The sequence below is a fragment of the Rhinoraja longicauda genome, chromosome 32, assembly GCF_053455715.1.
Source record: "Rhinoraja longicauda isolate Sanriku21f chromosome 32, sRhiLon1.1, whole genome shotgun sequence".
NCBI lineage: Eukaryota > Metazoa > Chordata > Chondrichthyes > Rajiformes > Arhynchobatidae > Rhinoraja > Rhinoraja longicauda.
In genome coordinates, this window is record NC_135984.1 from 10,967,099 (window position 1) to 10,995,059 (window position 27,961).

General features: G+C 47.4%; 4 protein-coding genes across 5 annotated transcripts in view; 3 read left to right on the forward strand and 1 right to left on the reverse strand.

The window, feature by feature from the left end:
* The window catches only part of LOC144608803 (alpha-crystallin B chain-like), a 57,511-nt gene extending 51,063 nt beyond the window's left edge, over positions 1-6,448 (forward strand). For both annotated transcript variants that reach the window (XM_078426920.1, XM_078426919.1), the window contains 2 exons: positions 1,871-1,993; positions 6,067-6,448. In XM_078426920.1, the coding sequence (XP_078283046.1) occupies positions 1,871-1,993; positions 6,067-6,270 (327 nt within the window). In that variant the 3' untranslated portion in view covers positions 6,271-6,448. The remainder of the gene's footprint in view (positions 1-1,870; positions 1,994-6,066) is intronic.
* alg9 (ALG9 alpha-1,2-mannosyltransferase) overlaps positions 1-27,961 on the forward strand; it is a 166,529-nt gene that overhangs the window by 33,641 nt on the left and 104,927 nt on the right. The gene's annotated exons all lie outside the window — the stretch shown is intronic.
* cfap68 (cilia and flagella associated protein 68) lies at positions 7,359-15,209 on the reverse strand. The gene is made up of 3 exons (XM_078426612.1): positions 15,093-15,209; positions 9,561-9,624; positions 7,359-7,759 (listed from the first exon to the last, which is right to left on the reverse strand). The coding sequence occupies exons 1-3, from the start codon at positions 15,099-15,101 to the stop codon at positions 7,359-7,361; spliced, it is 474 nt and encodes a 157-aa protein (XP_078282738.1). The 5' UTR covers positions 15,102-15,209.
* On the forward strand, positions 15,941-27,941 carry fdxacb1 (ferredoxin-fold anticodon binding domain containing 1). The gene is made up of 6 exons (XM_078426565.1): positions 15,941-16,150; positions 18,417-18,603; positions 19,689-19,845; positions 20,594-20,797; positions 21,922-22,080; positions 24,602-27,941. Exons 2-6 carry the CDS (start codon positions 18,429-18,431, stop codon positions 25,812-25,814), a joined length of 1,908 nt encoding a protein of 635 aa, XP_078282691.1. The 5' UTR covers positions 15,941-16,150; positions 18,417-18,428; the 3' UTR covers positions 25,815-27,941.

Sequence of the window (27,961 nt, forward strand, 5' to 3'; positions counted from 1 at the left end):
TGTCTAGTGGAGTACCCCAAGGATCTGTGTTGGGTCCACTGTTGTTTGTCATTTACATTAATGATCTGGATGATGGTGTGGCAAATTGGATTAGTAAATATGCAGATGATACTAAGATAGGTGGTGTAGTTAATAATGAAGTAGAGTTTCAAAGTCTACAGAGATTTGGGCCTTTTGGAAGGGTGGGCTGAAAGATGGCAGATGGAGTTTAATGCTGATAAGTGTGAGGTGCTGCATTTTGGTAGGACAAATCAAAATAGGACGTACAGGGTAAATGGTAGGGAATTGAGGAATGCAGTGGAACAGAGGGATCTGGGAATAACTGTGCATTGTTCCCTGAAGGTGGAATCTCATGTGGATAGGGTAGTGAAGAAGGCGTTTGGTATGCTTGCCTTTATAAATCAGAGCATCGAATATAGAAGTTGGAATGTAATGTTAAAATTGTACAAGGCATTGGTGAGGCCGAATCTGGAGTATGGTGTGCAGTTCTGGTCGCCAAATTATAGGAAGGATGTCGACAAAATGGAGAGGGTACAGAGGAGATTTACTAGAATGTTGCCTGGGTTTCAGCACTTAAGCTACAGAGAGAGGTTGAACAGGTTGGGTCTTTATTCTTTGGAGCGTAGAAGGTTGAGGGGGGACTTGATAGAGGTTTTTAAAATTTTAAGAGGGACGGACAGAGTTGACATGGGTAGGCTTTTCCCTTTGAGAGTGGGGAAGATTCCAACAAGGGGACATAGCTTCAGAATTGAGGGACAAAAGTTTAGGGGTAACATGAGGGGTAACTTCTTTACTCAGAGGGTGGTGGCTGTATGGAATGGGCTTCCAGTGGAAGTGGTAAAAACAGGCTCGATTTTATTATTTAAGAGTAAATTGGATAGGTATATGGATAAGAGGGGATTGGAGGGTTATGGTCTGAGAGCAGGTAGATGAGACTAGGTCAGAGAGAGTGGTCGGCATGGACTGGTAGGGCCGAACGGGCCTGTTTCCGTGCTGTAGTTGTTATATGGTTATATGGTTATATGGTATACCTCTAGGTATACTAGATCACATTGCGCCACACGAAAGACTCTACAGAGGAGGTGTTCTCCTTCCTGGATGTCAGAAGCAACAAGATATCTTCCTTGCAGGCCCAATTCCAGACCTGCCCTTTCCTATTGCACACAGCTCTGCAAGGATAGGCCACTTCACAAAAGTCTGGAGAGCAAGGTTCAACGGTTTGAACCTCAGCTTTATTAGTTGGAGGAAAGCAAAGGGTTTTTGCATCGGGACAGAAAGTGCATTAAAATAGATAAACCTGATTGATCCATCTTTAAAAATCAACGCATGTTTTTGAGTGGCTAGCGGGTTTATGTGGCTGCAAGTTGTATTGGTAACACAGAATATTCCGAAAAGCTTGTTAAAGTTATTTTACTGGGGACGGGTTGTATCAACTTACTTGGGGGGTTATAATGTACAGACAGCTGTGGAGGCCAAGTCAATGGATATTTTTAAGGCTGAGATTGATAGATTCTTGATTAGTAAGGGTATCGGGGGTTATGGGGAGAAGGCAGGAGAATGGGGTTGAGAGGGAAAGATAGATCTGCCACTATTGAATGGCTGAGTGGACTTGATGGGCCGAATGGCTTAATTCTGCTCCTAGATCTTACGAACTACTCTCCCAGCCATAGGACACGAAAGACGGTCAGCAAATAATTCATGGACTTGTGCACTGAACTGTCCCTGTTACAATATCCTGCCATCCGAGTTGAGTTGGGGGGTTTCAGGGTCATGTTTCTCTACAACTATTTTATCACCTGGGTAATATAGAAGAAAGTTTGTGAACTTGGCGTCCACTCTGTGCTCAGGATGCATGCTTTGCCTCTTGCAGGTGAGACTGGACAAGGACAAGTTTGCAATTCACCTTGACGTCAAACATTTCACCCCAGAGGAAATCCGAGTCAAAATCCTGGGCGACTTTATTGAAATCCAAGCCCAGCATGAAGAGCGTCAGGTGAGTCTCACTCTCCGCGTCCGCTGTGGATTATCCTCGTTGGTGGACGCCTTCACCCGCCGGGTAAACTTTAAAGAGTAAGAAATGTGGGTTGAGTTGAATTTGCAGGCGACATACTCTGGGTGGGAAGGAGAGACCCCACGTGTTAATTCCTTTACAGGTTGCTAATCCGAGTGAGGGCTGGGACTAGTATGGGCGAGTAAACAACGTTTTCCCCACTGGGATTTTCAAGTCCCCTGTAGCAAACCGCAGCAGATCACGTCTGGACGATTTTGAAACGGTTTTCCAGTTCCTTCCAATACATTTTAATTGGTGTAGACTTTGTTTACGCTGGTGACCTGCTGAGGCGACGCAGTCTAGACCATTGGAAGCAAGCCAATGCTATGGCAGCACTTTAGTGTGTTTGCAGCCGTGAAGCATTCTGAATATGCTCAGCCCGGATGGGAAATACAGGTGGTGATGGGACTGGTTGTAAATCGGCCGCTGTTTGCATTGAGTTTAGTTTTCGTCTGGAGATGCAGCGTACAAACAGGCCCTTCGGCCCACTGAGCCTACGTCGGCCAGCGACCACCCCTTCACCCCGTACACTAGTTCTATCCGACACATTAAGGACAATTTACAGAAGCCAATTAACCTGTGTAGGGAGGAACTGCAGATCTTGGTTTACACCAAAGACAGACACAAAACGATGGAGTAACAGCGGGACAAGAGGCGTCTCTGGAGAGAAGGAATAGGTGGCGTTTCTAGTCGAGACCCTTCGTCAGACGTCTAACCTGCAAACCTGTGCGCCTTTGGAATGTGGAAGGAAACGGGGGGCGCACGGAAAAAACCCATGCGGTTGGAGGGAGAACGTACAAACTGTGCAGACAACACCCGTAGTCTGGCGCTAAGGCAGCAACTCTACCGCTGCGCCACTGTGCCGCCCCCAAGTCAGTTATGTTAATACCACCAATTCTACAAACAGATACATTTCACTCTCTACAACATGTCCAGGTTGTAGAAATTATTTAAATATGACCTCTCTAGTTATTAACTGGTCAATGAGCAATCAGACAGGAGAAGAATAACCTTCGGACAGTGAAGATAGACACCAAATGTTAGAGTGACTCAGCGGGAAAGGCAGCATCTCTGGATAGAAGGAATGGGCGATGTTTCTGGTCGAGACCCGTCTTCAGACAGAGTAAGGAGAGGAGGGAGACATCGAGATATGGAAGTATAAGAAAATAACTGCAGATGCTGGTACAAATCGAAGGTATTTATTCACAAAATGCTGGAGTAACTCAGCAGGTCAGGCAGCATCTCGGGAGAGAAGGAATGGGCGACGTTTCGGGTCGAGACCCTTCTTCAGACTGAAGCACACTGCATTCGAGATATGGAAGGGTAAGGTGTGAAAACGAGAGATCAAAGGGGACAAAGGTCAAGGAAAATATAGAGAGGATCGTTGTTAGCTAGGAGAAGGTGACAAAAAGGCACACAAAGTAAAATGTAATCAGGACAGTCAAACTAGTCGGAGATCTAGGATGGGTGAGGAATGGAAAGAGAAAGGGAAAGCAAGGGTTACTTGAAGTTGGAGAAGTCAATATTTGTGCCGCTGGGTTGTAGGCTGGCTGCCCAAGCAAAATACTTCTCACAGCGGCGGCGACGTCTCTTGTGTGGATTTACACTCAGTGGTTCAAAGGTTCAACGGGGCTCTGGCCAAAGCTGGCAGTCACGTATCTGAGCTTGGATTGACGTCAGTCAGCGGGTGGGGAGTGCAGTGTGCATCAGACACCTCATCCCAGCAGGAGATGTATTTATAAAGTCAGTTCCAACAACTAGCATTGGCTCAGCAACTTACTGAGGTTAGATGGCAACTACACTTCATTTGTGATTCATTGGTACTCTAGAGTCGTTTCCAGAAAGTTCTGAAGATTTGACAGATGCAATATAGTTCACAGATTCCAGGAATCTGTAAGAAAATAACTGCAGATGCTGGTACAAATCGAAGGTATTTATTCACAAAATGCTGGAGTAACTCAGCAGGTCAGGCAGCATCTCTGGGGAGAAGGAATGGGTGACGTTTCCGATCGAGCCCCTTCTTCAGACTGATGTCAGGGGGGCGGGACAAAGGAAGGGTATAGGTGGGGACAGGAAGATAGAGGGAGATCTGGGAAGGGGGAGGGGAAGAGAGGGACAGAGGAACTATCTAAAGTTGGAGAATCTTGTCACTTCCATCCCAAGTGCGCTTCGGATTAATTGATGTTAATTGACAGTGAAGGCATTTGGTCAGAGGGTGGTGAATCCGTGGAATTCATTGCCACAGAAGGCTGTGGAGGCCAAGTAAGTGGATTTTTTAAGACAGAGATAGATAGATTCTTGATTAGTACTGGTGTCAGAGGTTATGGGGAGAAGGCGGGAGAATAGGATTCGGAAGGAGAGATAGATCAGCCATGATTGAATGATGGAGTAGACTTGATGGGCCAAATGCTCATATCACCTATGAACATGAACACCCGTGTGTGACATTCCTGCTCGCTGGCCAATGTTTCCAGTTGCCCTGTCATCCTGTGGCTGTCCACTGGTGAGCACCAACTGTGATGCCTGCGTTCATCAGCTCGCTCCTGTTGCTCACTGTACTCACCCCATTGGGTGAAGTGAAACCATGGAACATAAAACCTAGAAGAGTGCAGCACAAAGCAGGCCCTTCCGCTTACAATGTCTGTGCCAAACCTAATGCCAAGAGAAACCCTTGGCTACCTGCACATAATCCATATCCCCGCATATCCATGTACCTGTCCAAAAGTCTCTAAAATGCCACTGTCTCATCTGCCTCCACCACCAACCCCAGCAGTGCGTTCCAGGCATGCCACCCTCTCTGCAACAAGCCCTGCACATTTCCTTTAACCTTTACCCCTCTCACCTTAAAGCTGTGGATATATGCATCCCAGTGAAAAGGTACTGACTGTCTACCCTATCTATTCCTCTCGTCATTTTATATACTTCTATCATGTCTCCCTGCAAACTCTGGTGTTCCAGAGAAATGTCACCAAACAACAAATGGTTCAGGCATTGTGTTGTTATCGAACTTTATGACTACTGTCTCGTAATTGATTTCCAAGAACGATTCTATATTTAATTCTGCAGAGGGTGCATGTGTGTGCTGGTTCAGTGTGGAGGAGTGTTGTGTTGCTGCATGTTAACACAGGAAAAAGCGTCTGACGGCATTGGACCTGTACTCACTGGAGTGTGGAAGGATGAGGGTGGACCTCATTGAAACTTACCGAATAGCGAAAGGCCTGGACAGAGTGGATGTGGAGCGGATGTTCCCACTAGTTGGAGAGTCCAGGACTAGAGGCCATAGTCTCAGAATTAAAAGATGTTCCTTTAGGAAGGAGATGAGAAGGAATTTCTATAATCGGAACTGAAGGTGGTGAATCTATCAATCTCTCCCTTTAAAATATCCATTGACTTGGCCTCCACAACCTTCTGGGGCATTTAATTCCACAGATTCACCACCCTCTGACTAACGAAATTCCTGCTCATCTTTTTAAAGGAACGTCCTTTTATTCTGAGGCTATGGCCTCTGGTCCTAGACTCTGCCCCTCGTGGAAACATTCTCTTCACATTCACTCTATCCAGGCCTTTCACTAAGTTTCAATGAGGTCCCCCCCTCATCCTTCTAAACTCCAGCGAGTACAGGCGAGTTGAGAACTATACCAATGACCGCTGACTGGTCTGAGCTTTTCCTTGTGGTATCTCTACTTTGTGAATCAAAGACAGTTTAAGGATAAGGGGGAAGTCTTTTAGGACCGAGATGAGAAAGTTTTTTTTTCACACAGAGAGTGGTGAATCTGTGGAATTCTCTGCCACAGAAGGTAGTTGAGGCCAGTTCATTGGCTATATTTAAGAGGGGGTTAGATGTGGCCCTTGTGGCTAAAGGGATCAGGGGGTATGGAGAGAAGGCAGGTACAGGATACTGAGTTGGATGATCATATTGAATGGCGGTGCAGGCTCGAAGGGCCGAATGGCCTACTCCTGCACCTATTTTCTATGTTTCTATGAATACTCAGCAGCTCAAACCTTCTGTTCTGTAGGATGAACACGGTTACATTTCCCGGGAGTTTCACCGCAAGTACAAGATCCCGGCGGGAGTGGACCCAACTCTGATCACATCCTCTCTGTCGGCGGACGGAGTGCTGACCATCACTGGACCCCGGAAAGTGGCCGACGTTCCCGAGAGAACTGTGCCCATCTTCCGAGAGGAGAAGCCTGCGGTCGCTGGACCTCAGCAGATGTGAACCCTCGGACCTTTCTGTTGAGTTCAGTGTGAAACAACTTCAAGCCATTAAAGTATCGCCTTTCGCTTTGTGTAATATTTTTTGTATCGCTGTGTAATCAAACATTCCTTGATATGTCAGCTTGCGACATTTATCTTTACCGCCTTCATTAATCTCACCTTAAAATAAAATCAACAATTTGAACCAAATTTACGCGCAAACCCTGTTTATTTGCTTTGTTTCCTTGCTGTATGCCAATGACAGACGAGGCACTTCAGGATAATATTCAATTATTTGCTGCATTTACTTACCTTATCTGTCAGTACACAGATTCACAAGTCAATGGTTCAGTACAAACAAATAACAACCTTCAGTTGCCTCACTGTTAACCTGCGCCTCACACATCGCCACACCCCATTAAAGAAGGGTCTCGACCCGAAACGTCACCCATTCCTTCTCTCCAGAGATGCTGCCTGACCCGCTGAGTTACTCAAACATTTTGTGATCAAATAATCTCTGACGTTTTATGCAAGTTTATAAAAGACATGTTTCTGAAGTAACTCAAACGCACGCTGTCCTGAAGCATGGATTCCATTAAATACCCACTTGGTTTGGAGGGTCTGCAGGAACTCACTGACTTGCCTCCAGAGTTTAGCAGGCACATACGACAGATTCCCCGGGTGCCCGAGGAATGAGGAGTTTACAGCGAGGATCCCGAGACTCTCCATGTCCCTCCCTCGGTGTGGGAAGGAACTGCAGATGCTGCTTTACTCCGAAGATAGACACAAAAAGCTGGAGTAACTCAGCGGGTCTCTGGAGAAAAGGAATAGGTGACGTTTCGGGTCGAGACCCTCCCTCTGCGCCGCCTTTCGCCGCATCTCTGCGTTTCCGTTACTAAACATCAAAAAGTTTATTTCTTGAAGTCGGTCATGGACTGAGCAATAAACGGTTTCAACGTAAAATAAAAATCACATTCTCAGCACACGGGGTACATAGACACCACTCCCTGTTTATTTGAGTCGTTTCAGACTATTAATTACAATGGGAGTCTCATTGCGTTCTCCCATCCATTACTGCGGCGCTTGACGAATTCCTCTCCCTGACTCTCCTCAGGGAACTCCGGGTCCACAGAAGGCTGACAGACCTGGGCCTGGAGCTACTGCAGCCGGTGTGCAAGGCTGGCAAAACGCCGCCGTGCACGCCCCCAAAGGACACTTGGTCGGGACGAAAGATCCACAATACGGGACCTCTACCTCAGTGGACGAGCAGGGTTCCAGAGGAATGTAAGAAAAACACAATTGCTGCTTCTCCGCCTCTGGTGTGACCGATGGGCCGCAATATCCGAGCTGTTGGCCCTTCCCTCCGCCCGGCTCAAACTGCAGGAGAGGGTGAAGATGGTGTACGGGGTCCACATAATCCACCATGTACGTGGTCTTTGGGAATATCTTGGTGAACGGAGGGTTTAACTCTGGCTGGTGCCCAGGATACGCATGCACCTCACTTTTAATGTCTGTGGAGACAACCATTTTGTAACAATAATGTTAGACAGAATTGTAAATCAAAGCTTATATCTTTTGCTTACTGAATTTTGTGTCATAGTTCAAATTAAACTAAAGAGCAGTGGCGATGCACACAAGCGTAAGCCACTGCCAGGTAGAATAAGATATAAAAAAATAACTGCAGATGCTGGTACAAATCGAAGGTATTTATTCACAAAATGCTGGAGTAACTCAGCAGGTCAGGCGGCATCTCAGGAGAGAAGGAATGGGTGACGTTTCGGGTCGAGACCCTTCTTCAGACTGATGTCAGGGGGGCGGGACAAAGGAAGGATATAGGTGGAGACAGGAAGATAGAGGGAGAACTGGGAAGGGGGAGGGGAAGAGAGGGACAGAGGAACTATTTAAAGTTGGAGAAGTCGATGTTCATACCGCTGAACATCGACTTCTCCAACTTTAGATAGTTCCTCTGTCCCTCTCTTCCCAGATCTCCCTCTATCTTCCTGTCTTCACCTATATCCTTCCTTTGACCTGCCCCCCTGACATCAGTCTGAAGAAGGGTCTCGACCCGAAACGTCGCCCATTCCTTCTCTCCTGAGATGCCGCCTGACCTGCTGAGTTACTCCAGCATTTTGTGAATAACCACTGCCAGGTAGATGTCAGTTTATTTCAGTTTATTGTCAGGTCATTGTCGAGCTACAGTCTAAAGCCTTTGTTGCGTGCAGGGTACTGGATACATCGAACCACATACCCTTAAAAAACGCACGCAGTCTTCATCTTTCCAAAGATGTGTAGGAAGGAACGGCAGATTCTGGTTTAAACCGAAGACAGACGCAACAAGCTGGAGTAACTCAGCGGGTCAGGCGGCATCTCCAGAGAGAAGGAATGGGTGACGTTTCGGGTGAAGAAGTGTCTCGATCGGAAACGTCACCTATTCCTTTTCTCCAGAGATGCTGTCTGACCCGTTGAGTTACTTCAGCTTTTTGTGTCTATCTTCGAATAACTGGCCCAATTCTGCTCCTAAATCTTATCAATTAATGTGCTTATGAAGTATGAGGATGTGAATACAGAGTTGGCAAAGGTGAACTGGGAACTTTAAATTGATGGGCAGGTACATGCAGTGTTACAGGTGGAAAGAATGGAGATGGGCCTGTGTGGGCTGTTCTACAGGAGCCGGGGGTGGAAGATGATGGAACTAACTACTCTGCCCTGTAGCAACAATCCAACTGTGCAATTCTGGAGCTAGAGTAGTAACTCGGCGGGTCGGGCAGCATCTCTGGAGAAAAGGGATGGGTGATGTTTCGTGTCGAGACCCCTCTTCAGACCGAGGATGTAGATGCTACTTTAAATTGCAATTTATCCAAGATAGCTTTGTAAAGAAAGGCGAGCACCTACAAAATAAAAGATAGACACAAAATGCTGGAGTAACTCAGCGGGACAGGCAGCATCTCTGGAGAGATGAGAGATGTCCCGCTGAGTTACTCCAGCATTTTGTGTCTATCGTCTATTTAAATCAGCACCTGCTGTTTTTTTTCCAACACCGACAAAATAAAGTTGATTTGTGAACAATGTAAAGGATTAGATAAGCACTGCGGTGCCCGGATACAACGGACTTTCAAACCACAAGAGCCAAACTCGTTGGCTTCGATGAGGGTGATACAATAGACAATAGGTGCAGGAGTAGGCCACTCGGCCCTTCGAGCCAGCACCGCCATTCACCGTGATCATGGCTGATCATCCACAATTTGTCACATTCCACCTGCTGACATCTCCCTCAAGTTTCAAGTGTGCTATACCAGCTTTACCATCACTTACATCGCCGTGGTGCCTCTGGCTCGATGTAGGAATCCTCATATATTGTTCGATACGCATATTCATACTGCAAAGGAACAATTGAAAATAAAACTCATTTCAAGATTTGCTGATAATTGATTCTGATAATACTGTCATATATTAGGGGGGGGGGGAAGTAGAATTACCCCAGGAGGAGCAGAAGAGATGCAACTCAATGACAAACATATGGATCATTAGTTTAGTTTAGGGACAGAGCGCGGAAACAGGGCCTTCGGCCCACCGAGTCCGCACCGACCAGCGACCCTCGCACACTATCCTACACACACTAGGGACAATTTACATTTATACCGGGCCAATTAACCTACAAACTGTATGTCTTTGGAGTGTGGGAGGAAACCGGAGCACCCGGAGAAACAAAACCACGCGGTCAAGGGAAGAACGTGCAAACCCCGTACAGACAGCATCCGTTCGGCGCGATCGAACCCGGGTCTCTGGCGTTGTAAGGCAGCAACTCTATCGCTGCGCCACCGTGACGTCCTTGAGGTTGTAAAATAATTACGGTTCAATGGAAAGATATCGTTGTTTCACAGTTGGAAATGTTTTCCAATAAATGCACTTACTTGCATGTTATGCCCTGTGGCTCAGTGCACTACACCCATTACAGAGACATTACAAATTATTGCACGCAGACATTGCTCAGGTAAATGCCGCTGTGTCAGACATCAGGCGAGACACCGGCTGAAGCCCCAAAGTGAATACAACAGGTTGGCATAGAGATACATCGTGGAAACACGCAACATGTCCCAGCTACACTAGAGTCCCACCTGCCCGCGTTTGGCCCATATCCCTCCAAACTTGTCATATCCATGTACCTGTCTAACTGCTTCTTAAACGTTGGGATAGTCAACTACCTCCTTTAGCAGCTTGCTCCATACATCCACCACCCTTTGTGGGAAAAAGTTATCCCTCAGGTTCCTATTAAATATTTTCCCCTTCACCTTAAACCTATGACCTCTGGTCCTCGATTCCCCTACTCTGGGCAAGAGACTCTGTGTATCTGCCGGATCTATTCCTCTGAAGATTTTATACCCCCTCTGTAAGATCACCCCTCATCCTCCTGCACTACAAAGAGAAAGGGAATTATCTCTGAGTTCGGGATGATATTTATCACTCAGTCGGCGTCACTGAAGCACATTGGTCGGTCGGTTTGCCCTTTGGGGAAGTGGCTGTGTTTCCAGCTTTAGTCAGAGGGTGGTGAATCTGTGGAATTATTTGCCACAAAAGGCGATGGAGGCAGTCAGTGGATATATTTAAGGCTGAGATAGATAGATTCTTGATTAGTACGAGTGTCAGGGATTGTGGGGAGAAGGTAGAAGAGAGAGATATATCAGCCATGATTAAATAGCGGAATAGACTTGATGGGCCGAATGGCCTAATTTTTGTTCCTATCTGTTATGATCTACAGAGAAGTGAAAGGTGCGATATCAATGTGTAGGACGGAACTGCAGGTGCGGCTTCACACCGTAGACACAAAATGCTGGAGTACCTCAGCGGGACAGGAAGCATTCGGGAGAGAAGGAATGGGTGACATTCCGGGTCGAGACCCTTCTTCAGACTGGAGGGACTTTTCCCCAGGATAAAGGATTCTAAAACTAAAGGGCAAGGGCGCAATGTGAAAGGGGAAAGATTTAAGAGGGATATCTGAAGCTACTTTTTCACTCAGAGGGTAGTCCGTATCTGGGATGAGCTGCCAGAGGATACAATTATGACTTTTAAAATATATTTGGACAGATATGTGCAAATGCAAAAATAGTTTCATATGTACAAATCAAGAGAGAAAGGATTTAGACGAAAATAGACAATAGGTGCAGGAGGAGACCATTCGGCCCTTCGAGCCAGCACCGCCATTGAATGTGATCATGGCTGATCATTCTCAATCAGTACCCCGTTCCTGCCTTCTCCCCATACCCCCTGACTCCGCTATCCTTAAGAGCTCTATCTAGCTCTCTCTTGAATGCATTCAGAGAATTGGCCTCCACTGCCTTCTGAGGCAGAGAATTCCACAGATTTACAACTCTCTGACTGAAAAGGTTTTTCCTCATCTCCGTTCTAAATGGCCTACCCCTTATTCTTAAACTGTGGCCCCTGGTTCTGGACTCTCCCAACATTGGGAACATGTTTCCTGCCTCTAACGTGTCCAACCCCTTAATAATCTTATACGTTTCGATAAAGATCCCCTCTCATCCTTCTAAATTCCATGCAAAACGCAGGCAAATGGGACTTGGTCGGCATAGACAAGGCTTGTTTCCCTGCTATTCAGCTCTGTGGCTTTAGCTGGGAGTGTTATGGATTGTCCCAGCTGCAGTGTCCGGCTGTGGGGCGGAAAGGACATTGGTGAGACCACACCTGGAGTATTGCGTACAGTTTTGGTCTCCTAATCTGAGGAAAGACATTCTTGCCATAGAGGGAGTACAGAGAAGGTTCACCAGATTGATTCCTGGGATGGCAGGACTTTCATATGAAGAAAGACTGGATAGACTCGCCTTGTACTCGCTGGAATTTAGAAGATTGAGGGGGGATCTTATAGAAACTTCCAACATTCTTAAGGGGTTGGACAGGCTAGATGCAGGAAGATTGTTCCCGATGTTGGGGAAGTCCAGAACAAGGGGTCACTGTTTAAGGATAAGGGGGAAGTCTTTTAGGACCAAGATGAGAACGTTTTTTTTCACACAGAGAGTGGTGGATCTGTGGAATTCTCTGCCACAGAAGGAAGTTGAGGCCAGTTCATTGGCCATATTTAAGAGGGAGTTAGATGTGGCCCTTGTGGCTAAAGGGATCAGGGGGTATGGAGAGAAGGCAGGTACGGGATACTGAGTTGGATGATCAGCCATGATCGTATTGAATGGCGGTGCAGGCTCGAAGGGCCGAATGGCCTACTCTTGAACATATGTTCTATGTTTCTATGTAAAGGCGGCGACGGGCTGCCCGCTGCGGCCGGACCACAGGCACCTGAGACGGCAGAGGCTTCATCTTGCGGAGATGGCGGAGGTCGCTCCTCTCCTCGAACCAGAGGTCAAGCAGCGTGCATTCGCTGTAGCGGCTCCCCCCGCCCTCCCCTTGGTCGTTCTGCGGGCCGGCGAGCTCCCCGAGCCCGGGGCAAGTGTCCTGCGCTGCCCACGCTGCCATGCCTGCTGTCCGGACCGAGGACTGTCCGGACCCAGTGCCGGGCCGGGCCGGGCTCCCCGCTGCCCCGGCAACGCTGCATCACAAAGCGGGCACAGACTGACCCCGCCGCGGGGCTCCAGGAACCCATTGAACCGCTCGCCCCACTCACCCCGGAGACGCACCAGCAGCTGGACGGGCCGAATGCCCGCGGCGCTTTCACGCATTTCCCATTTCTTTGACAGATATGGATAAAGCCAGCGTCACCCCGACCTTGTTGCTCGTCCGCACCCCACGTTCACATCTTGCTTGGGTTTATATAATATAAGAAAATAACAGCAGATGCTGGTACAAATCGAAGGTATTTAATCACAAAATGCTGGAGTAACTCAGCAGGTCAGGCAGCATCTCGGGAGAGAAGGAATGGGTGACGTTTCGGGTCGAGACCCTTCTTCAGACCCGAAAGGCTTGGGTTTATCCTCTGTACACGGCGCCTAGCGTAACACCGCACCTTGCACTCCCGCTCATAGAGTCATACAGCGTGGAAACAGGCCCTTCGATCCAACCTGCCCATGCCGACCCACGATGCCCCATCTGCACTAGCTCCATTTGCCCGCGTGTGCCCCACGTCCCTCCAAACCTTTCCTGTCCAAGTGCCGTGCACCTGTCCAAGCATCTTTTAAATGCTGCTCCTCAACTACCTCCTCTGGCGGCTGGTTCCATCCACCCACTATGCGGTCCTTAACATGAAGCCTAAGGCAGGAGTAGTGTCTGGCCCCTGATGCTCCGGGGAGGCGATGTTTTTTGATCCGAGCACCATCTCGTTTGTTTGAACATATTCATAGGGTTACACATTGGTATTACAATTTTAATAATTAAAATACATTAATCAGAGGGCCGCTAACCCTGCCAACATCCCCACACAAAGGACCTGGGCTATTGTGGGCGGACTGGTGTGTTTGTGGCTTTGACCATGTACGTGAACGAGGCTCGGACATCCTCTCGTCATCAGCTAAAGCTCATTCAGATTTGATGAGAAGCAACATAAAACATAGAACAGTGCAGCAAAGGATATTGTGTAGGAAGGAACTGCAAATGCTGGTTTATACCGAAGCTAGACACAAGAGGAAGAGATCTTTCTGCCCACAACGACCACGTGTCAGAGGCTGAGGCTCCTCTGGCAGAAGGTTTACCAGAATGATGTCTGGATTAGAGGGTTTCAGTTGAATGGAGTGGTTGGATAGACTTGGATTGATTTCTCTGGAACGACAGAAGTAGAGGGGAGACTTACTAGAAGTATATAAAATTATGAGAGGCAGAGATAGGGTAGACAGTCAGATCCTTTTTCCCAGGGTGTAAATGTCTAAGATTTAGAGGGCATAGCTGTAAAGTGAGAGGACAAAGTTTAAAGGAGATGCATGGGGCAGATCACCTATCCATGTTCTCCGGAGATGTTTCCTGACCACTGAGTTACTCCAGCACTTTGTGTCTTTTCTCAGTAAACCAGCATTTGCAGTTCCTTGTTTCTATCCCGAGTATATTTGATCTGACTGGATAGCATGTAAAACAAAGCTTTTTACTGTACCTCGGTACCCGAGTAAATAATAAACCAAAACCTGAACGCTGAGGGCCGAAGGGGCTGTTCCTGTGCGGTTCCATGTTCTGCATTGGTTAAAAGCTTTCAGACTTTGCTACTTCCTCACTCCGCGTTGCAGCTTCATTCCCCGCTGTTCCCTCACACCGTCACCTTGGTCCACAGTTTGCTCCCCTCATCCTCCACCGCTCCTTTACTCCTCACCTTCCACCATTAGCCCTTAGACAATAGGCGCAGGAGGAGGCCATTCGGCCCTTCAAGCCAGCACCACCATTCAATGTGATCATGGCTGATCATTCTCAATCAGTACCCCGTTCCTGCCTTCTCCCCATACCCCCTGACTCCGCTATCCTTAAGAGCTCTATCTAGCTCTCTTGAATGCATTCAGAGAATTGGCCTCCACTGCCTTCAGAGGCAGAGAATTCCACAGATTCACAACTTTCTGACTGAAAAAGTTTTTCCTCATCTCAGTTCTAAATGGCCTTCCCCTTATTCTTAAAGTGTGGCCCCTGGTTCTGGACTCCCCCAACATTGGGAACATGTTTCCTGCCTCCAAAGTGTCCAACCCCTTAATAATGTTTCGATAAGATCCCCTCTAATCCTTCTAAATTCCAGTGTGTACAAGCCTAGTCGCTCCAGTCTTTCAACATATGACAGTCCCGCCATTCCGGGAATTAACCTAGTAAGACCCCTTCATCGTCCTTGTCCCGTCCCTCTGCAATCCTTGCTCCTTTCTCCCCATTGCCCCCTTTCCCCACCCCGACTCCTGCACCACCGCTTCTCTCCCCAGCGCTCACCGCTCGCATTATGTCGCCGGAGCCGCAGGCACATGAGTCCGGTCGGGCGCTAAGACCCGGGGGCACCTCAGGTATCGTCGGTCGGGCGCAGAGGTACTAGAGGAGCAAGATGGACCACTCAGTCGAAATCACCCAAACTGAAGAGTGTCGTCGTCAACGGCGCGAAACGGCCGCCATTTTAGTAAGCAAATCCCGCCGCTCGGTATGCCTCTCGCAGTGTAATCAGCGTTTTGGGCAAAGATACTAGAGGAGCAAGATCAACCACTCCGTCGAAATCGCCCATACTGAAGTATGTCGTCGGCAACGGAGCGGAATGGCCGCCATTTTAGTAAGCAAACCCCGCCGCTCGTTATGCCTCTCGCAGTGTCATCGGTATTTGAACCAAAGATACTAGAGGAGCAAGATAGACCACTAGACCCTAAAAACCGTAGTACGTCATGACGCCATTTTAGTAGGCAGAAACTTACAGAAACATTTAAAAATAAAAATAACAAAAATCTGTGAATTGGTAGATGAGATATATTCTGCATTATTAAGGTATAATCACACATACAGTTCCCCCACAACACTGATTACACTGCGAGCGGCGGGTTTTGCTTACTAAAATGGCGGCCGCCACGCTCCTTTGTGTATAACACTGATTTCGACGGAGTGGTTCTTCTTGTTCCTCTCGTATCTTTGGTTTTGGGGGAACAGTAAGTGCGATGATACCATAAACACGCAGAATACATCTCATCTATCAATTCACAGATTTTTGTTATTTTTCTTTTAAAATGTCTCTGCAAGTTTCTGCCTACTAAAATGGCGCCGTGACGTACTACGGTTGTTAGGGTCGAGTGGTCGATCTTGCACTGCTCTGTTATCTATGGGCGGGCGCTAGGACCCGGGGACGGCGGCATCTGTGTGTTGACGGGCGCTGGGACCAGCGGCTGAGGGCCGGCGGAGGCTGAGCGGGAGGCCGAGGCTCCGTGGGGGAAGCTAGGCCTCGACACCGAGCCGTGGCCGCAGCAGCACGGACCTGATGGGCCGAACGGTCTGACCCTGCGCCCCGGAGGGAGGTGGGTCATAGAGTCACAGCACGGACAAAGCAGGCCCTTCGGCCCAACGTGCCCATGCTGACCAACATGCCCCATCTACACTGGTCCCACTTGGTCCTGGCCTCTCCATGCATCTGTCCAAATGTCCTTTAATTGTTACTAGACCAAGTGGACCCGTTGGGCCCAAACCTCTCCTGTATTGGTGCAGCACCCTGTCCTCCCTCCCCCTCCCTCTTTCCCCCCTCCTTAACCCTCCCTCCTCTCCTTCTCCTCCCCTCCTTCTCCCTCTCCTTCTCCCTCTCCTTCTCCCCCTCCTTCTCCCCCTCCTTCTCCCCCTCCTTCTCCCTCTCCTCCTCCCACCCTCCCTCTCCTTCTCCCTCCCTCCCTCCTTCTCCCTCCCTCCCTCCTTCTCCCTCCCTCCTTCTCCCTCCTTCCTTCTCCCTCCCTCCCTCCTTCTCCCTCCTTCCTTCTCCCTCCCTCCCTCCTTCCTTCTCCCTCCCTCCCTCCCTCCTTCCCCCTCCCTCCCTCCCTCCTTCCCCCTCCCTCCTTCTCCCTCCCCTCTCCCTCCTCCCCTCTCCCTCCCTCCTTCTCCCTCCCTCCTTCTCCCTCCTCCCCTCTCCCTCCCTCCTTCCCCCCCTCCCTCTCTCCTTAACCCACTCTCCTTAACCCCCTATCCCCCACTCCCCCCTCCCCTCTTAAAATGTGAATAACTTTAAAAATATAACACCGATTTCAATAAAACTACTTGCATTATCACTAAAGTGACAATGGTGAGTAAGGTGGGCCTAAAATCGTCACGCTATCGTGTACCGTTTTGGCTGAAGTTCAGTCACAAACAAGATAACAAACGAGAGTTTTAGTATAAGAAAATAACTGCAGATGCTGGTACAAATCGAAGGCATTTATTCACAAAATGCTGGAGTAACTCAGCAGGTCAGGCAGCATCTCAGGAGAGAAGGAATGGGCGACGTTTCAGGTCGAGACCCTTACCCTTCTTCAGTGTGAAGAAGGGTCTTGACCCGAAACGTCACCCATTCCTTCTCTCCAGAGATGCTGCCTGACATGCTGAGTTACAACAGCATTTTGTGAATAAATATCTTCGAGAGTCTTAGTATATAGATTATAGCCCCAGCCTCAACTACATCCTCTGGCAGCTTGTACCATACACCCACCACCCTCTGTGTGTCTTTACAGAGGCATCCATGTCTTCCAGCAATTGAATGGATCATTGGGGAGATTGGACTTTAGATTAGTTTATTTATCATCACCCGTACAGTGATACAGTGAAAAGCTTATTCTGCATTCTATCCAGTCACATCATACTACACACGAGGGGCAATAGACCGTCTTGTGGAACAGCACGTAGAGAGTCTCTACATTCCTGCAGCACCTTGCAACTTCCAAGTCTCTGAAAAGTTCAATCTTGGCATTCAGGGAGAGCTAGCCACCCGGATAGCCAACTGTGTGGTAAATTCTTCCCTCTGATGGAGGGATGAGGTAAATGAGAATGTTTGGAATTCTCAACCATGAAGGGTCATTGAATTAATTCAAAGCAAGAATTGGTAGATTTCTGCGAAACAGTTGAGGGTTAAGGCAGGGGAAATGACAATGACGGAGGACATCAGCCACGATCTTGATGAATGGTGGCAAGGGCCAAATGGGTCTGCTCTCTGCGTCTTTTGTTCTTGTGTCTTTATTCCAGCGCTGTGGCCCTGAGGTATAGAGGTTGAGAGAGCGAATTCCAGTGCCAGGATCAAAGAACATGACTGGTGGCAAACTATAATTGTGGCGGCCACTAAGAATATTGGAGGACCTGGCTGAGAATGGAGAGGGACCCAGTGGGTGGGAGGGGGGTGGGAGCCAATAGATAGGACTTGTTCAGAGAACATTTGTAACTGTCGGTGCAAAAATGTGGTGACACCTGTGTACTGTCTAGGTGAACACAAAATACTGTCTCGGTGAGGTCTGCTGTATGATTTTAGCGGGTTGTATGCAAAACAAAGCATTTCACTGTACCTAGGCACATGAGACAATAAAATATCATTCAATCATTGAATGAAGTGGTCAGAGTTGGAGGAAGGAACGAGCTTGGAAATTGGTGTGTCCGGAGGATGTTACAAAAGGAACCAATAAGACAATGGGTGAATTTGAAAGCAAAAGATTAAAGAAATAAATTAATATAAATAGGTTTGCATTGTGGAGGGCCAATGTTGAGTGCTGTGATGGTTTGAGAGCACGTGGTTTGTCTTTGTGCGATGGGATTTGAGAAGTTTGCCTCTGTTTTCAGACTGGAAAGGCAATGAGACCCGGAGGCAGTGTGTTGCTCGTGGGAGAGGGCAATTTCTCCTTCTCCGCCTCCCTGTGTGATCGTGTGTCCCGAGATATTCAGGTTGTGGCAACCTGCTATGAAAGTGAAGAGACAATAACCAAGCACGAACACGCTGCCAAGAATATCAACTGCCTATTGGAGAAAGGTGAGGGATTCACGTTCACAACACAACCTTATGTTCCACCTGGGTAGTCCACAACTCAACGGCATGAATATTAAATTCTCTGATTTCTGGTAACTTGTCCACAAACTGTTCCCTTCTCCCTCCTCCATTTAACCTGGCCCTCTCATGTACACCATTCTTTATAACCCATACCCCCAGCTCAACATCACCAGTGCCCTTCTCCTCTCCCCCTCCATCACCCCCACCCCTCCCTCTGTGTCCTTCCCTCTTGGTTTCCCATTGCCCGCAACTCTGAACTTTCAAATATTTATCAATTTTCACAAATGTATTGAATGATCCTCCTCCACCACCCTTGGAGGCAGAGAATTCCAGAGAATTCCACCTTCTAAGATGAGGAATTGCTACCCACCCCAGTTATGTACTTTTTGAGAAGGCTCCACTCCTTCAAAGTCTGCAGTAAGATGGTGCAGATGTTCTACCAATCGGTGATAGCCAGTGCCATCTTCTTCGCTGCCATGTGTTGGGGCAGCAGGGCGGAGGCCGCGGACGGCAACAGGATTAACAAGCTCATCAGGAAGGTTGACCTGGGAGTGCAGTTGACTCTCCCCACTCCCCCCCCCCCCAATCTTTGCACATCCCCAATCCTTTCTACTCGTCACTTTAATTTCATGTTTCAAGTATTTTGTGTTTTATGACTGTTGGCAGATCAATTTCCCTCCTGGGATAAATAAAGTTCTATCATATCGAAAAATGACTGGCCCCTTATTTTGTGTTCACATCGCCTTGCTCCTGACTCTTCCACCAGTGGAGACCTCTGCCTGTCAAGTCCTCTTAGGATGTTATCTGTCAGAGACAGGTTACCCCTCATTCATCTTTTAACTATAAGGAATAGAAAACCAAACTGCCCAGCCACTCTCGATGGGAAACCCTCTCATCCGAGGAATAAGCTGTTGAATCTCCTCTGTACTCCGAAGTTACTGTATCTTACTTCAACCTTCTAATCGATTTGGTGATTAAATAACAAAGTTCAATGTTATAAATCATCATTTCGTGCACTCAGGAGATGAATTTTGCTCATGCAATGTCCTTTGTAACCCCTTCTCCAGGAGCAGAGGCCCACTTTCTCGTGGACTGTACCAACATCCAGGAATGTCCGTCTTTAAGAGGCAGGCTTTTCGACAGAGTTATCTTCAATTTCCCACACTGTGGCAGGAAGGCTGGAGTGAAAAAAAATAGAGAGCTTTTGGCAACATTTTTCAGGAGGTAGGTATGAATGGCCGACAGAGGGGTGGGATTCTCTGCTTGGACTCCCATGTTTGGGGGTGAATTTCCAGTTTGGCACAGGGTGGCGTAATATGATATTGTTTCCATTGCGTGGTTTTACCTGTAGAAGTTTACTTATAAAGGACATCTGATTGTATAAAGTGAACGCTTGCAGTCCTTATCATATCATATCATATATCTACAGCCGGAAACAGGCCTTTTCGGCCCTCCAAGTCCGTGCCGCCCAGTGATCCCCGTACATTAACACTATCCTACACCCACTAGGGACAATTTTTACATTTACCCAGCCAATTAACCTACATACCTGTACGTCTTTGGAGTGTGGGAGGAAACCGAAGATCTCGGAGAAAACCCACGCAGGTCACGGGGAGAACGTACAAACTCCTTACAGTGCATCCCAAGGTAGGGAATTCTAAAACTAGAGAGCACAGGTTTGAGGTGAGACAGGAGAGATTTAAGAGGGACCTTAGGGGCAACCGTTTTCATTCAGGGTAGTCCTTATCTGGGATGAGCTGCCAGAGGAAGCTGTGGAAGCAGATACTAATAAGACATTAAAAAGATATTTGGGCAGATATAAGGATAGGGAGGGTTTAGAGGGAAATTTGGTCAAATGGGATTACTGCAGAATGGCAACAAAGATAGGCCAAAGGGCATGTTCGCGTGCTATACAGCGAGTTGAATGTTACTGAGTGGGCCGACAGCACTAACAAAGACTGTTCTTTTCCAGCTGTGCAGAGGTAGTAACTGCGACAGGTGACGTGCAGGTTACCCTGTGTCGGGGGCAGGGAGGGACTGGTGCCGACCAGCCCGCACGACACTGGCACGACAGCTGGCAAATCGTTGCCCAGGCCGCAGGAGCAGGGTTCATCCTGAGTGAAGTGAAAGCATTTGACGCCACCTGTCACGGTGGCTACACCAGCACGGGTTACAGGTAGGTAACTGGTGGACGAGACATATGCAACCACATGTATAATTGTGAGTGTGCGCGGTTTCCTCACCCTCTGCAGTGAAGAGCAGGAACCGGGAAATATAAAACCAGAATACTGGGGAAATGTGAAAATCCAGCAAAGGTCAGTAACTGAGACATTGCCTCCGATTCTCCCTCCACAGATGCTGTTTGACTTGCTTGCAGTGTTCTGTTTCATTACCCTGAAAAATGCCAGCCATGGCGTTAATGATCTATTGGCAATATTAGCACAATTAAATATTGATCCCTGGTTTAATCAGAGACGTAACCCATTTATTTGAAACGCCCAATCATAACTCCCCTGTGCTGCTGCTAAGCTTTCATGGGATATTGGGACTGTGGAAACTGCTGGCAGAATGTAATGGGTGCTTTCATGAACCCCATTCACATCCAAAAATACTTTGTAGCCAAAAACCTATTTATACAATACAATAAAGTCTTATTTGTCATAGTCACACACCATGACAATAGGTCCTTTGGCCTACCTCATCATGCCATCTACAATTTGCCCATGTTCCCTATAGTCTGAACATTTCCTACACAAGTACCTATCCAAGTGACTGTTAAATGTTGTCCTTGTACCTGCCTCAACTACCTCCTCTGGCAGCTCGTTCCATATACCCACCACCCTCGATGAGTGAAAACGTTGTCCCTCGCGTTATTAAATCTTTTCCCTCTCACCTTAAGCCACTGGTTCTTGATTCCCTTTCTCTTAGTACAATGGTCTGTTCATTCACCCTATCTATACTCCCCATGATTTTATACATGCCCATAAGATCATCCCTCAGCCTTTGCACTTCAAGGAATAACAATATAGGCAAAGAAGCTATTCTGGACATGGGGAAGTCAAAACACATGGCTATGAAATGAATAGTGAGTTTTTTTGCTTACTGAAATTTAAACTTAAAACAACGTGGCTTGTAAGTGCTTCTACACACCCCACTGCCTGGCACTAACATTGATGTTGAATTTGAACTGAAAAATCACACATACCTTAGAGCAGATTTTAAAAATGCTTTTATTATAAAAGGTGTAAACACTTCAATATAAAACATGTAAAACTGCAGCTTTAATTTTTCTTCTTTCAGGAGTCAAGATAAGTCCTTCCGTGTGGATGGAGCGCTGACCCATGTCTTCATGAGAAGTTTGCCACTTGATAAGATGAAGCCATTTATAATGGAAACTATGATTGGGAATGAACACTATTCCTTCCAGATCCCTGAAGAACTTGCTGATAAAATAAACAGGTTGAGTTTGGTACCACATTTTACTAAAGACTGTCCCAGACCTTGCTTTTCTGCCGGGCACTCTGTGGCGAATACCATTTAAATGCCGGAAGATTTAGTTGGGCCAGCTACGACAGGGTACAAGGTCGACAGGCTCAGTCATTGTCAACAAGTCTGTCGATGACAGGGACATGGATAGCACCTGGATACTGTGAGCAAATTTGGGCCCCATATCGGAGGATGTGCTGGCTCTGGAGAGGGTCCAGAGGGGGTTTACAAGAATGATTCCAGGAATGAGTGGGTTGGCATATGATGAGCATTTGACAGCACTCGGCCTCTGCTCGCTGGAGTTTAGAAGATTGAGGGGGGAACTCATTGAAACATACAGAATAATGAAGGGCATAGAATGGATGTGGATAGGACGTTTCCATTGGTGGGAGAGTCTAGGACCAGAGGTCATAACCTCACAATTAATGGGGGATTTTTAAGTCAGAGATAGATCATGAGGGACCCCTGCCACCCCAGTAACGGACTGTTCCAGATGCTACGATCAGGCAAACGCCTCCGCTGTCACGCTGTGAAAACGGAGAGGATGAGACGGAGCTTCTTCCCACAGGCCATCAGGACTGTCAACTTTTATAACCCCAGAGACTAAATTTTTGTCGACACTTTTTGTGCTATGTTTAGTAACTTATTAACTTTATTTATATGTTGTAACTGTAATTCTTTTTGTGCACAACCCGCAGGCATTGCCACTTTCATTTCACTGCACATCGAGTATGTGTATGTGACAAATAAATTTGACTTGACTTGACTTGGCTCTTTTCGAAAGGAGGTAAGGAGGAACTTCTTTAGTCAGAGAGTAGTTAATATGTGGAACTCATTGCCACAGAAGGCCATCAGTGGATATTTTTAAGTCAGAGATAGACAAATTCTTGATGAGAGCGGGTGTCAAGGGTTGTGGGGAGAAGGCAGGAAAATGGGATTAGGAGGCAGAGATCAGCCATGATTGAATGGCAGAGTGGACTCGATGTGCCGAATGGCCTAATTCTACTCCAAGAACTTGTGAGCACTCTGCATATATGTTGTATGTAGACATATGGACATTGTGCTGGATTGAGATTGTCAAGCCCATGGGTTTACTCTGTTCCTGGGCCACTCCAGCGGTAGAGCACCCACGTATTGGCATTTGGCAGTGATGACAATAGGGAATCTCCCTGGTCAGGCTGGGTCAAGGTCGACAGTATCAGTCTGAGTCATCGAGTCTGCTGGTGACAGGGGACTTGGATAGCAGCATTGATGTAATTTTCAGAACTCAATTCACCACAAAGCAGTAGGAAAGGAGAAATTAAAAGGATTTGATTAAAATATTACAATAGTTTTGCAATTAAACCAACCTGTAACCTGAAATCTGTGATTGAATTTGCTTCCATCAGTCAGTCAGGTGCCTTGCAGCCTCTTCTGTGAAAGGGTTTTGCCTGTTGCCTTTGTTTCTTTGGTCGATTATAGAACCACAGAAATATACAATACAGCACAGATCCTTCAGTGCATTTGGTCCATGCCAACCATCATGCCCACCTACCCTAATTCCATTTGCCCGCCTTAAACCCATGTTAGGCCCGCATTCCCCCTGGGCCTTTCCTTTCGAAATGCCTTGTAAACATTTTAAATTTGAAACATTTCAAAAATGATTTAAAATTAAGATTTTGGTGGCCACAATATTTAAAGCCCCCCCCCCCTCCCCATCACACCACACTGCTGTAACAACAGGTCAGAGAAAGGGTGTTATTTAAAGTTAATTGGGTTTAGATTTCTTACTGTCGCATGTACAGAGGAACGGTGAAAAGCTTTGTTTTGCATGATATTCAATCAAATCAGATAGTACAATACTTATGTATAGTCAAGTACAATAGGAAGAGCAATGGGGAAGATACAGAGTGCATAATGTAGTTCTCAGCATTATAGTGCAGCAGTTCCAGATTGGGAGATTAGGAAAGCTAGGATTTCACTCCTTGGAGCGCAGCAAGCTGAGAGGTGATCCTACAGAGCTGTATGAAATCATGAGGAGTATTGAAACGGTGAATGCACAATCTTTTACCCAGGGTAGGGGGGAGCGAACCAGAGGACACAGGTTTAAAGCGAGAGGGGAAAGCATTAATAGGAACCTGAAGGACAATTGTTTCACCCAGATGGCGGTAGGTGTATGGAATAAACTGCAAGAGGAGGTAGTTGAGACAGGCATTCGGAAAGGACGTGGATAGAAAAAGTTTAGAGGGATGTGGACCCAATGCGGGCAATTGGGATTAGCTTAGATTGGGCATCTTGGCCCGCATGGACAAGTCGGTCTAAAGGGCCTTTTTCCGTGCTGTTATGACTCTAAAACTCTTGTAGCCCGCGTAGGGTTATGTTGGCAATTAGTTTTGGCCATGGAACCCTCTTCACACTACATCTTCATCACTACCCACTCTTGTTTAAGAATCTCTTCATGTAAAGAAATATTGACTTGTTGCAACAACTCTTAATATATTTTTTACCTTGGCAGGAATTTTCTTCAGAAAGGTTCAAATCACCCAGTGAATGTCATTAAGGAACTGTTGAAAAAGCGGATTGCAGCCAAAGTAGCTGTTCAGGAACTGGAGAACAAGTTTCCTCTGCTATTAGAGTTCTGTTCTGGATACCCCCGCATCGACTCTGAGGTTCGTCGGCCTGAGCTTTATTTTGTTTCCCGTTCAAACTGTTGGGCGGATCAGTGCAGGTGCAGAGATGGTCAATGTTTTACCAGTCCCTCCTGTAAATATTCAGTGCCCATGTCGAATCTGAGCCAAGGAGACAAAACCGTGGACTGCAAAATGCTAAACCGGGCTGAGGATCCTGACTTGAACGAAGTTTGCTGCAGGTACTGTTTCCGCCCAACTCTGACAGGATACCTGGACAAAGTGCTGCAAAGACCAGACTTCAGAGCTGGAGTCATCTATACATTCAGCGGCACTGTTTTCAGGAAACGCCTGATTACTCCACAAACCATGCCTGCATTCCATGAGATGGTGCTGGTTGGTGCTTTTAACGATAAGCGACAACCAGATTTCCCCCACCTATTTATGAGCTCTTTAGAGGACACCATCACGTCCCTGGTGAAGTCTACCTTGAGAACTAGCGGTTCAGAAATCTCCCAGGTGGATCAGAACTTGCATCCAACTGTCCTAATGGAGGAGACCGGTGGAAAATGCTGGAATATTTATATTAAGGACGTGGTATCGTCGGACTTTATAAGTGATGCTGTTGGAAAGTTGGATCTCTTTCCTTGCCAGCAGATGGGTGGTGAGCTGAGTGTGTGTGTTGCTGCGATAAACCTTGACCTGCTGTCCCTGATGCTGTACCAGATACCTGACTGGAGACTGCTTTGGACATTCGATGAGCGCTTTTGGAACCAGCTGAGCGGGTCAGAATTGAAACCTTTCTGTGATTTCTCGCTCTACCCCCCCGCTTACACCCACGATCTCAGTTTCTGGGCGGACAGCGACGAGAGGCCAGACGAGCTGGAGGTCCACGCTGCCGTGAGGCGGGTCAGCAGAGAGACGGTCAGATGTATGACACTGATCGACAGTTACTGCCACCCTCACACCATGCGGAGAAGCCGCTGTTACAGGTTAACGTACCAGTCGTGTGACAGAGCTCTCTCGTACCGACAGGCGCTGCAAATGCAGCTGGATCTCCGCGAGGAACTGCAGAAAGCATTCCAAATAACTCTACGATAACGGCATTCCACCGCCATTTACTTTTTCCACCTCAGTGCGGCACGATGGCGCAGCGGTGGAGTTGCTGCCTCACAGCGCCAGAGACCCGACGCTTCAATCCTCTTCAAAAAAACCATCAAATGTATAAGACACGCACAAAGCCATGCTTACTATTCCTAATCAGCTCTTGCCTTGTCAAATGCAAATAAATCCTTTACCTTGGAATCCTTGTGGTTCCCCAACTTACTCCTGCTGCCTTCTTTCCCCCTTCTGGATCTCTGTCTCCATCCCAGGACACAGACTTCCCACTGACATCTTCTATAAACTCCGAATCGCACAGCCACCTTCTCCCACCCTGCCTCCCTATTTATTTCCCTGCCTCTGCCACGTTTGTTCTCAAGTTGAGACCATCTACTCTTGGCGTTTTGGGTCTGCTTTCTTTCAGAAATGTGGCTTTCCCTCTGCCGTAGTTGATGTTCATAAGTTCCAGGTGCAGAATTAGTCCATTCTACCCATGTGATCAGCCATGATCACATTGAAAGGCGGTACTGGCTCAAAGGGCCGAATGGCCTCCTCCTGCACCTATTGTCTATTGTCTGCCATTCAATCATGGCTGAGCTATCTTTCCCTCTCAACCCTATTCTCCTGCCTTCTCCCCAGGGCCCCTGACACCGTTACTAATCAAGAATCTGTCACTCTCCACCTTAAAAATATCCATTGACTGGCCTCCACAGCCGTCTGTGGCAATAAATTGGTGGAGCTTTCTCATGCATTTCCTCCATTTCCCATATGTCTGCTCTCATCACCCCAGATGGAACAGCACAATTCCCTTTGTCTTTGCTTTTCATTACCTCCCCCACCCCAGCATCCACATCCAACACCATCCTCCTCTGCCATTTCCACCACCTCCGGCTCACTTCCTGACCAGCCACACTTTCCCCTCCCTCCTCATTCTGCAAAGACCACACTCTCTCTGTGACTCCCTGGTTTGCTCCTCGCTCCTCCCCCGCCCCTCATCCCTTCCCCAGCACTTCCCTGTGCAACTGCAGGAGGTGTAAACCCATGCCTTTCACTCCCCCTCGCCAGTATCCAGGGACCCATCTGCATCTCCACCCGAAGCGTCGACATCCACCTTTTGCCTCTCCAGTTGCTGCCTTGTTTCTTTTTTCCAGATTCCAGTATATGTAAACTTTTTTTTATCTTCACAGTAACATCCTTCCCACCAGTCAACCTTTGCTACCGCCAAAGACAATGTTAGCCTCTTGATCATTCCCATATTTGTTTAGTTTAGTTTAGAGATACAGCGTGGAAACAGGCCCTTCAGCCCACCGAGTTCACACCGATCAATAGACAATAGGTGCAGGAGGAGGCCATTCGGCCCTTCGAGCCAGCACCACCATTCAATGTGATTATGGCTGATCATTCTCAATCAGTACCCCGTTCCTGCCTTCTCCCCATACCCCCTGACTCCACTATCCTTAAGAGCTCTATCTAGCTCTCTCTTGAATGCATTCAGAGAATTGGCCTCCACTGCCTTCTGAGGCAGAGAATTCCACAGATTCACAGCTCTGACTGAAAAAGTTTTTCCTCATCTCAGTTCTAAATGGCCTACCCCTTATTCTTAAACTGTGGCCCCTTGTTCTGGATCAATGGTCACCCATTCATTCTAGTTCTATGTTATTCCGCTTTCTTATCCACTCCCTGTACACTGGGGGAAACAGACAATTTACAGAAGCCAATTAACCTACAAACCTGCACGTCTTTAGGATGTGGGAGGAAACTGCGGCATCCAGAGGAAATCCATGCAGTCACATGGAGAACATGCAAACACCGCACAGACAGCACCCGGGGTCAGGATCAATCCTGGTCTCTGGCGCTGTGAGACAGTAACTTTACCATTGCGCCACTATGCCGCTACAGAGCCTGTGTAGGCTGTGACTTCAGCGTCCACAAACCCAACCCTTTGAATTTCTTCCCTAAATCTCTGTCTCTTTAAGATAATCTTCAAAACTTTCTTTTATCATTGTTTGGTCACCTATTGGAATATTTCCTGTTGTGACTCAGCCCAATTTCTTTTGATAACTCCTCTGAAGTGCCTCAGAAACATTTTTGCTACAGAATAAATGTAAAAATAAATTGTTAAAGCTGAAGGAAGAATTTCACAAATA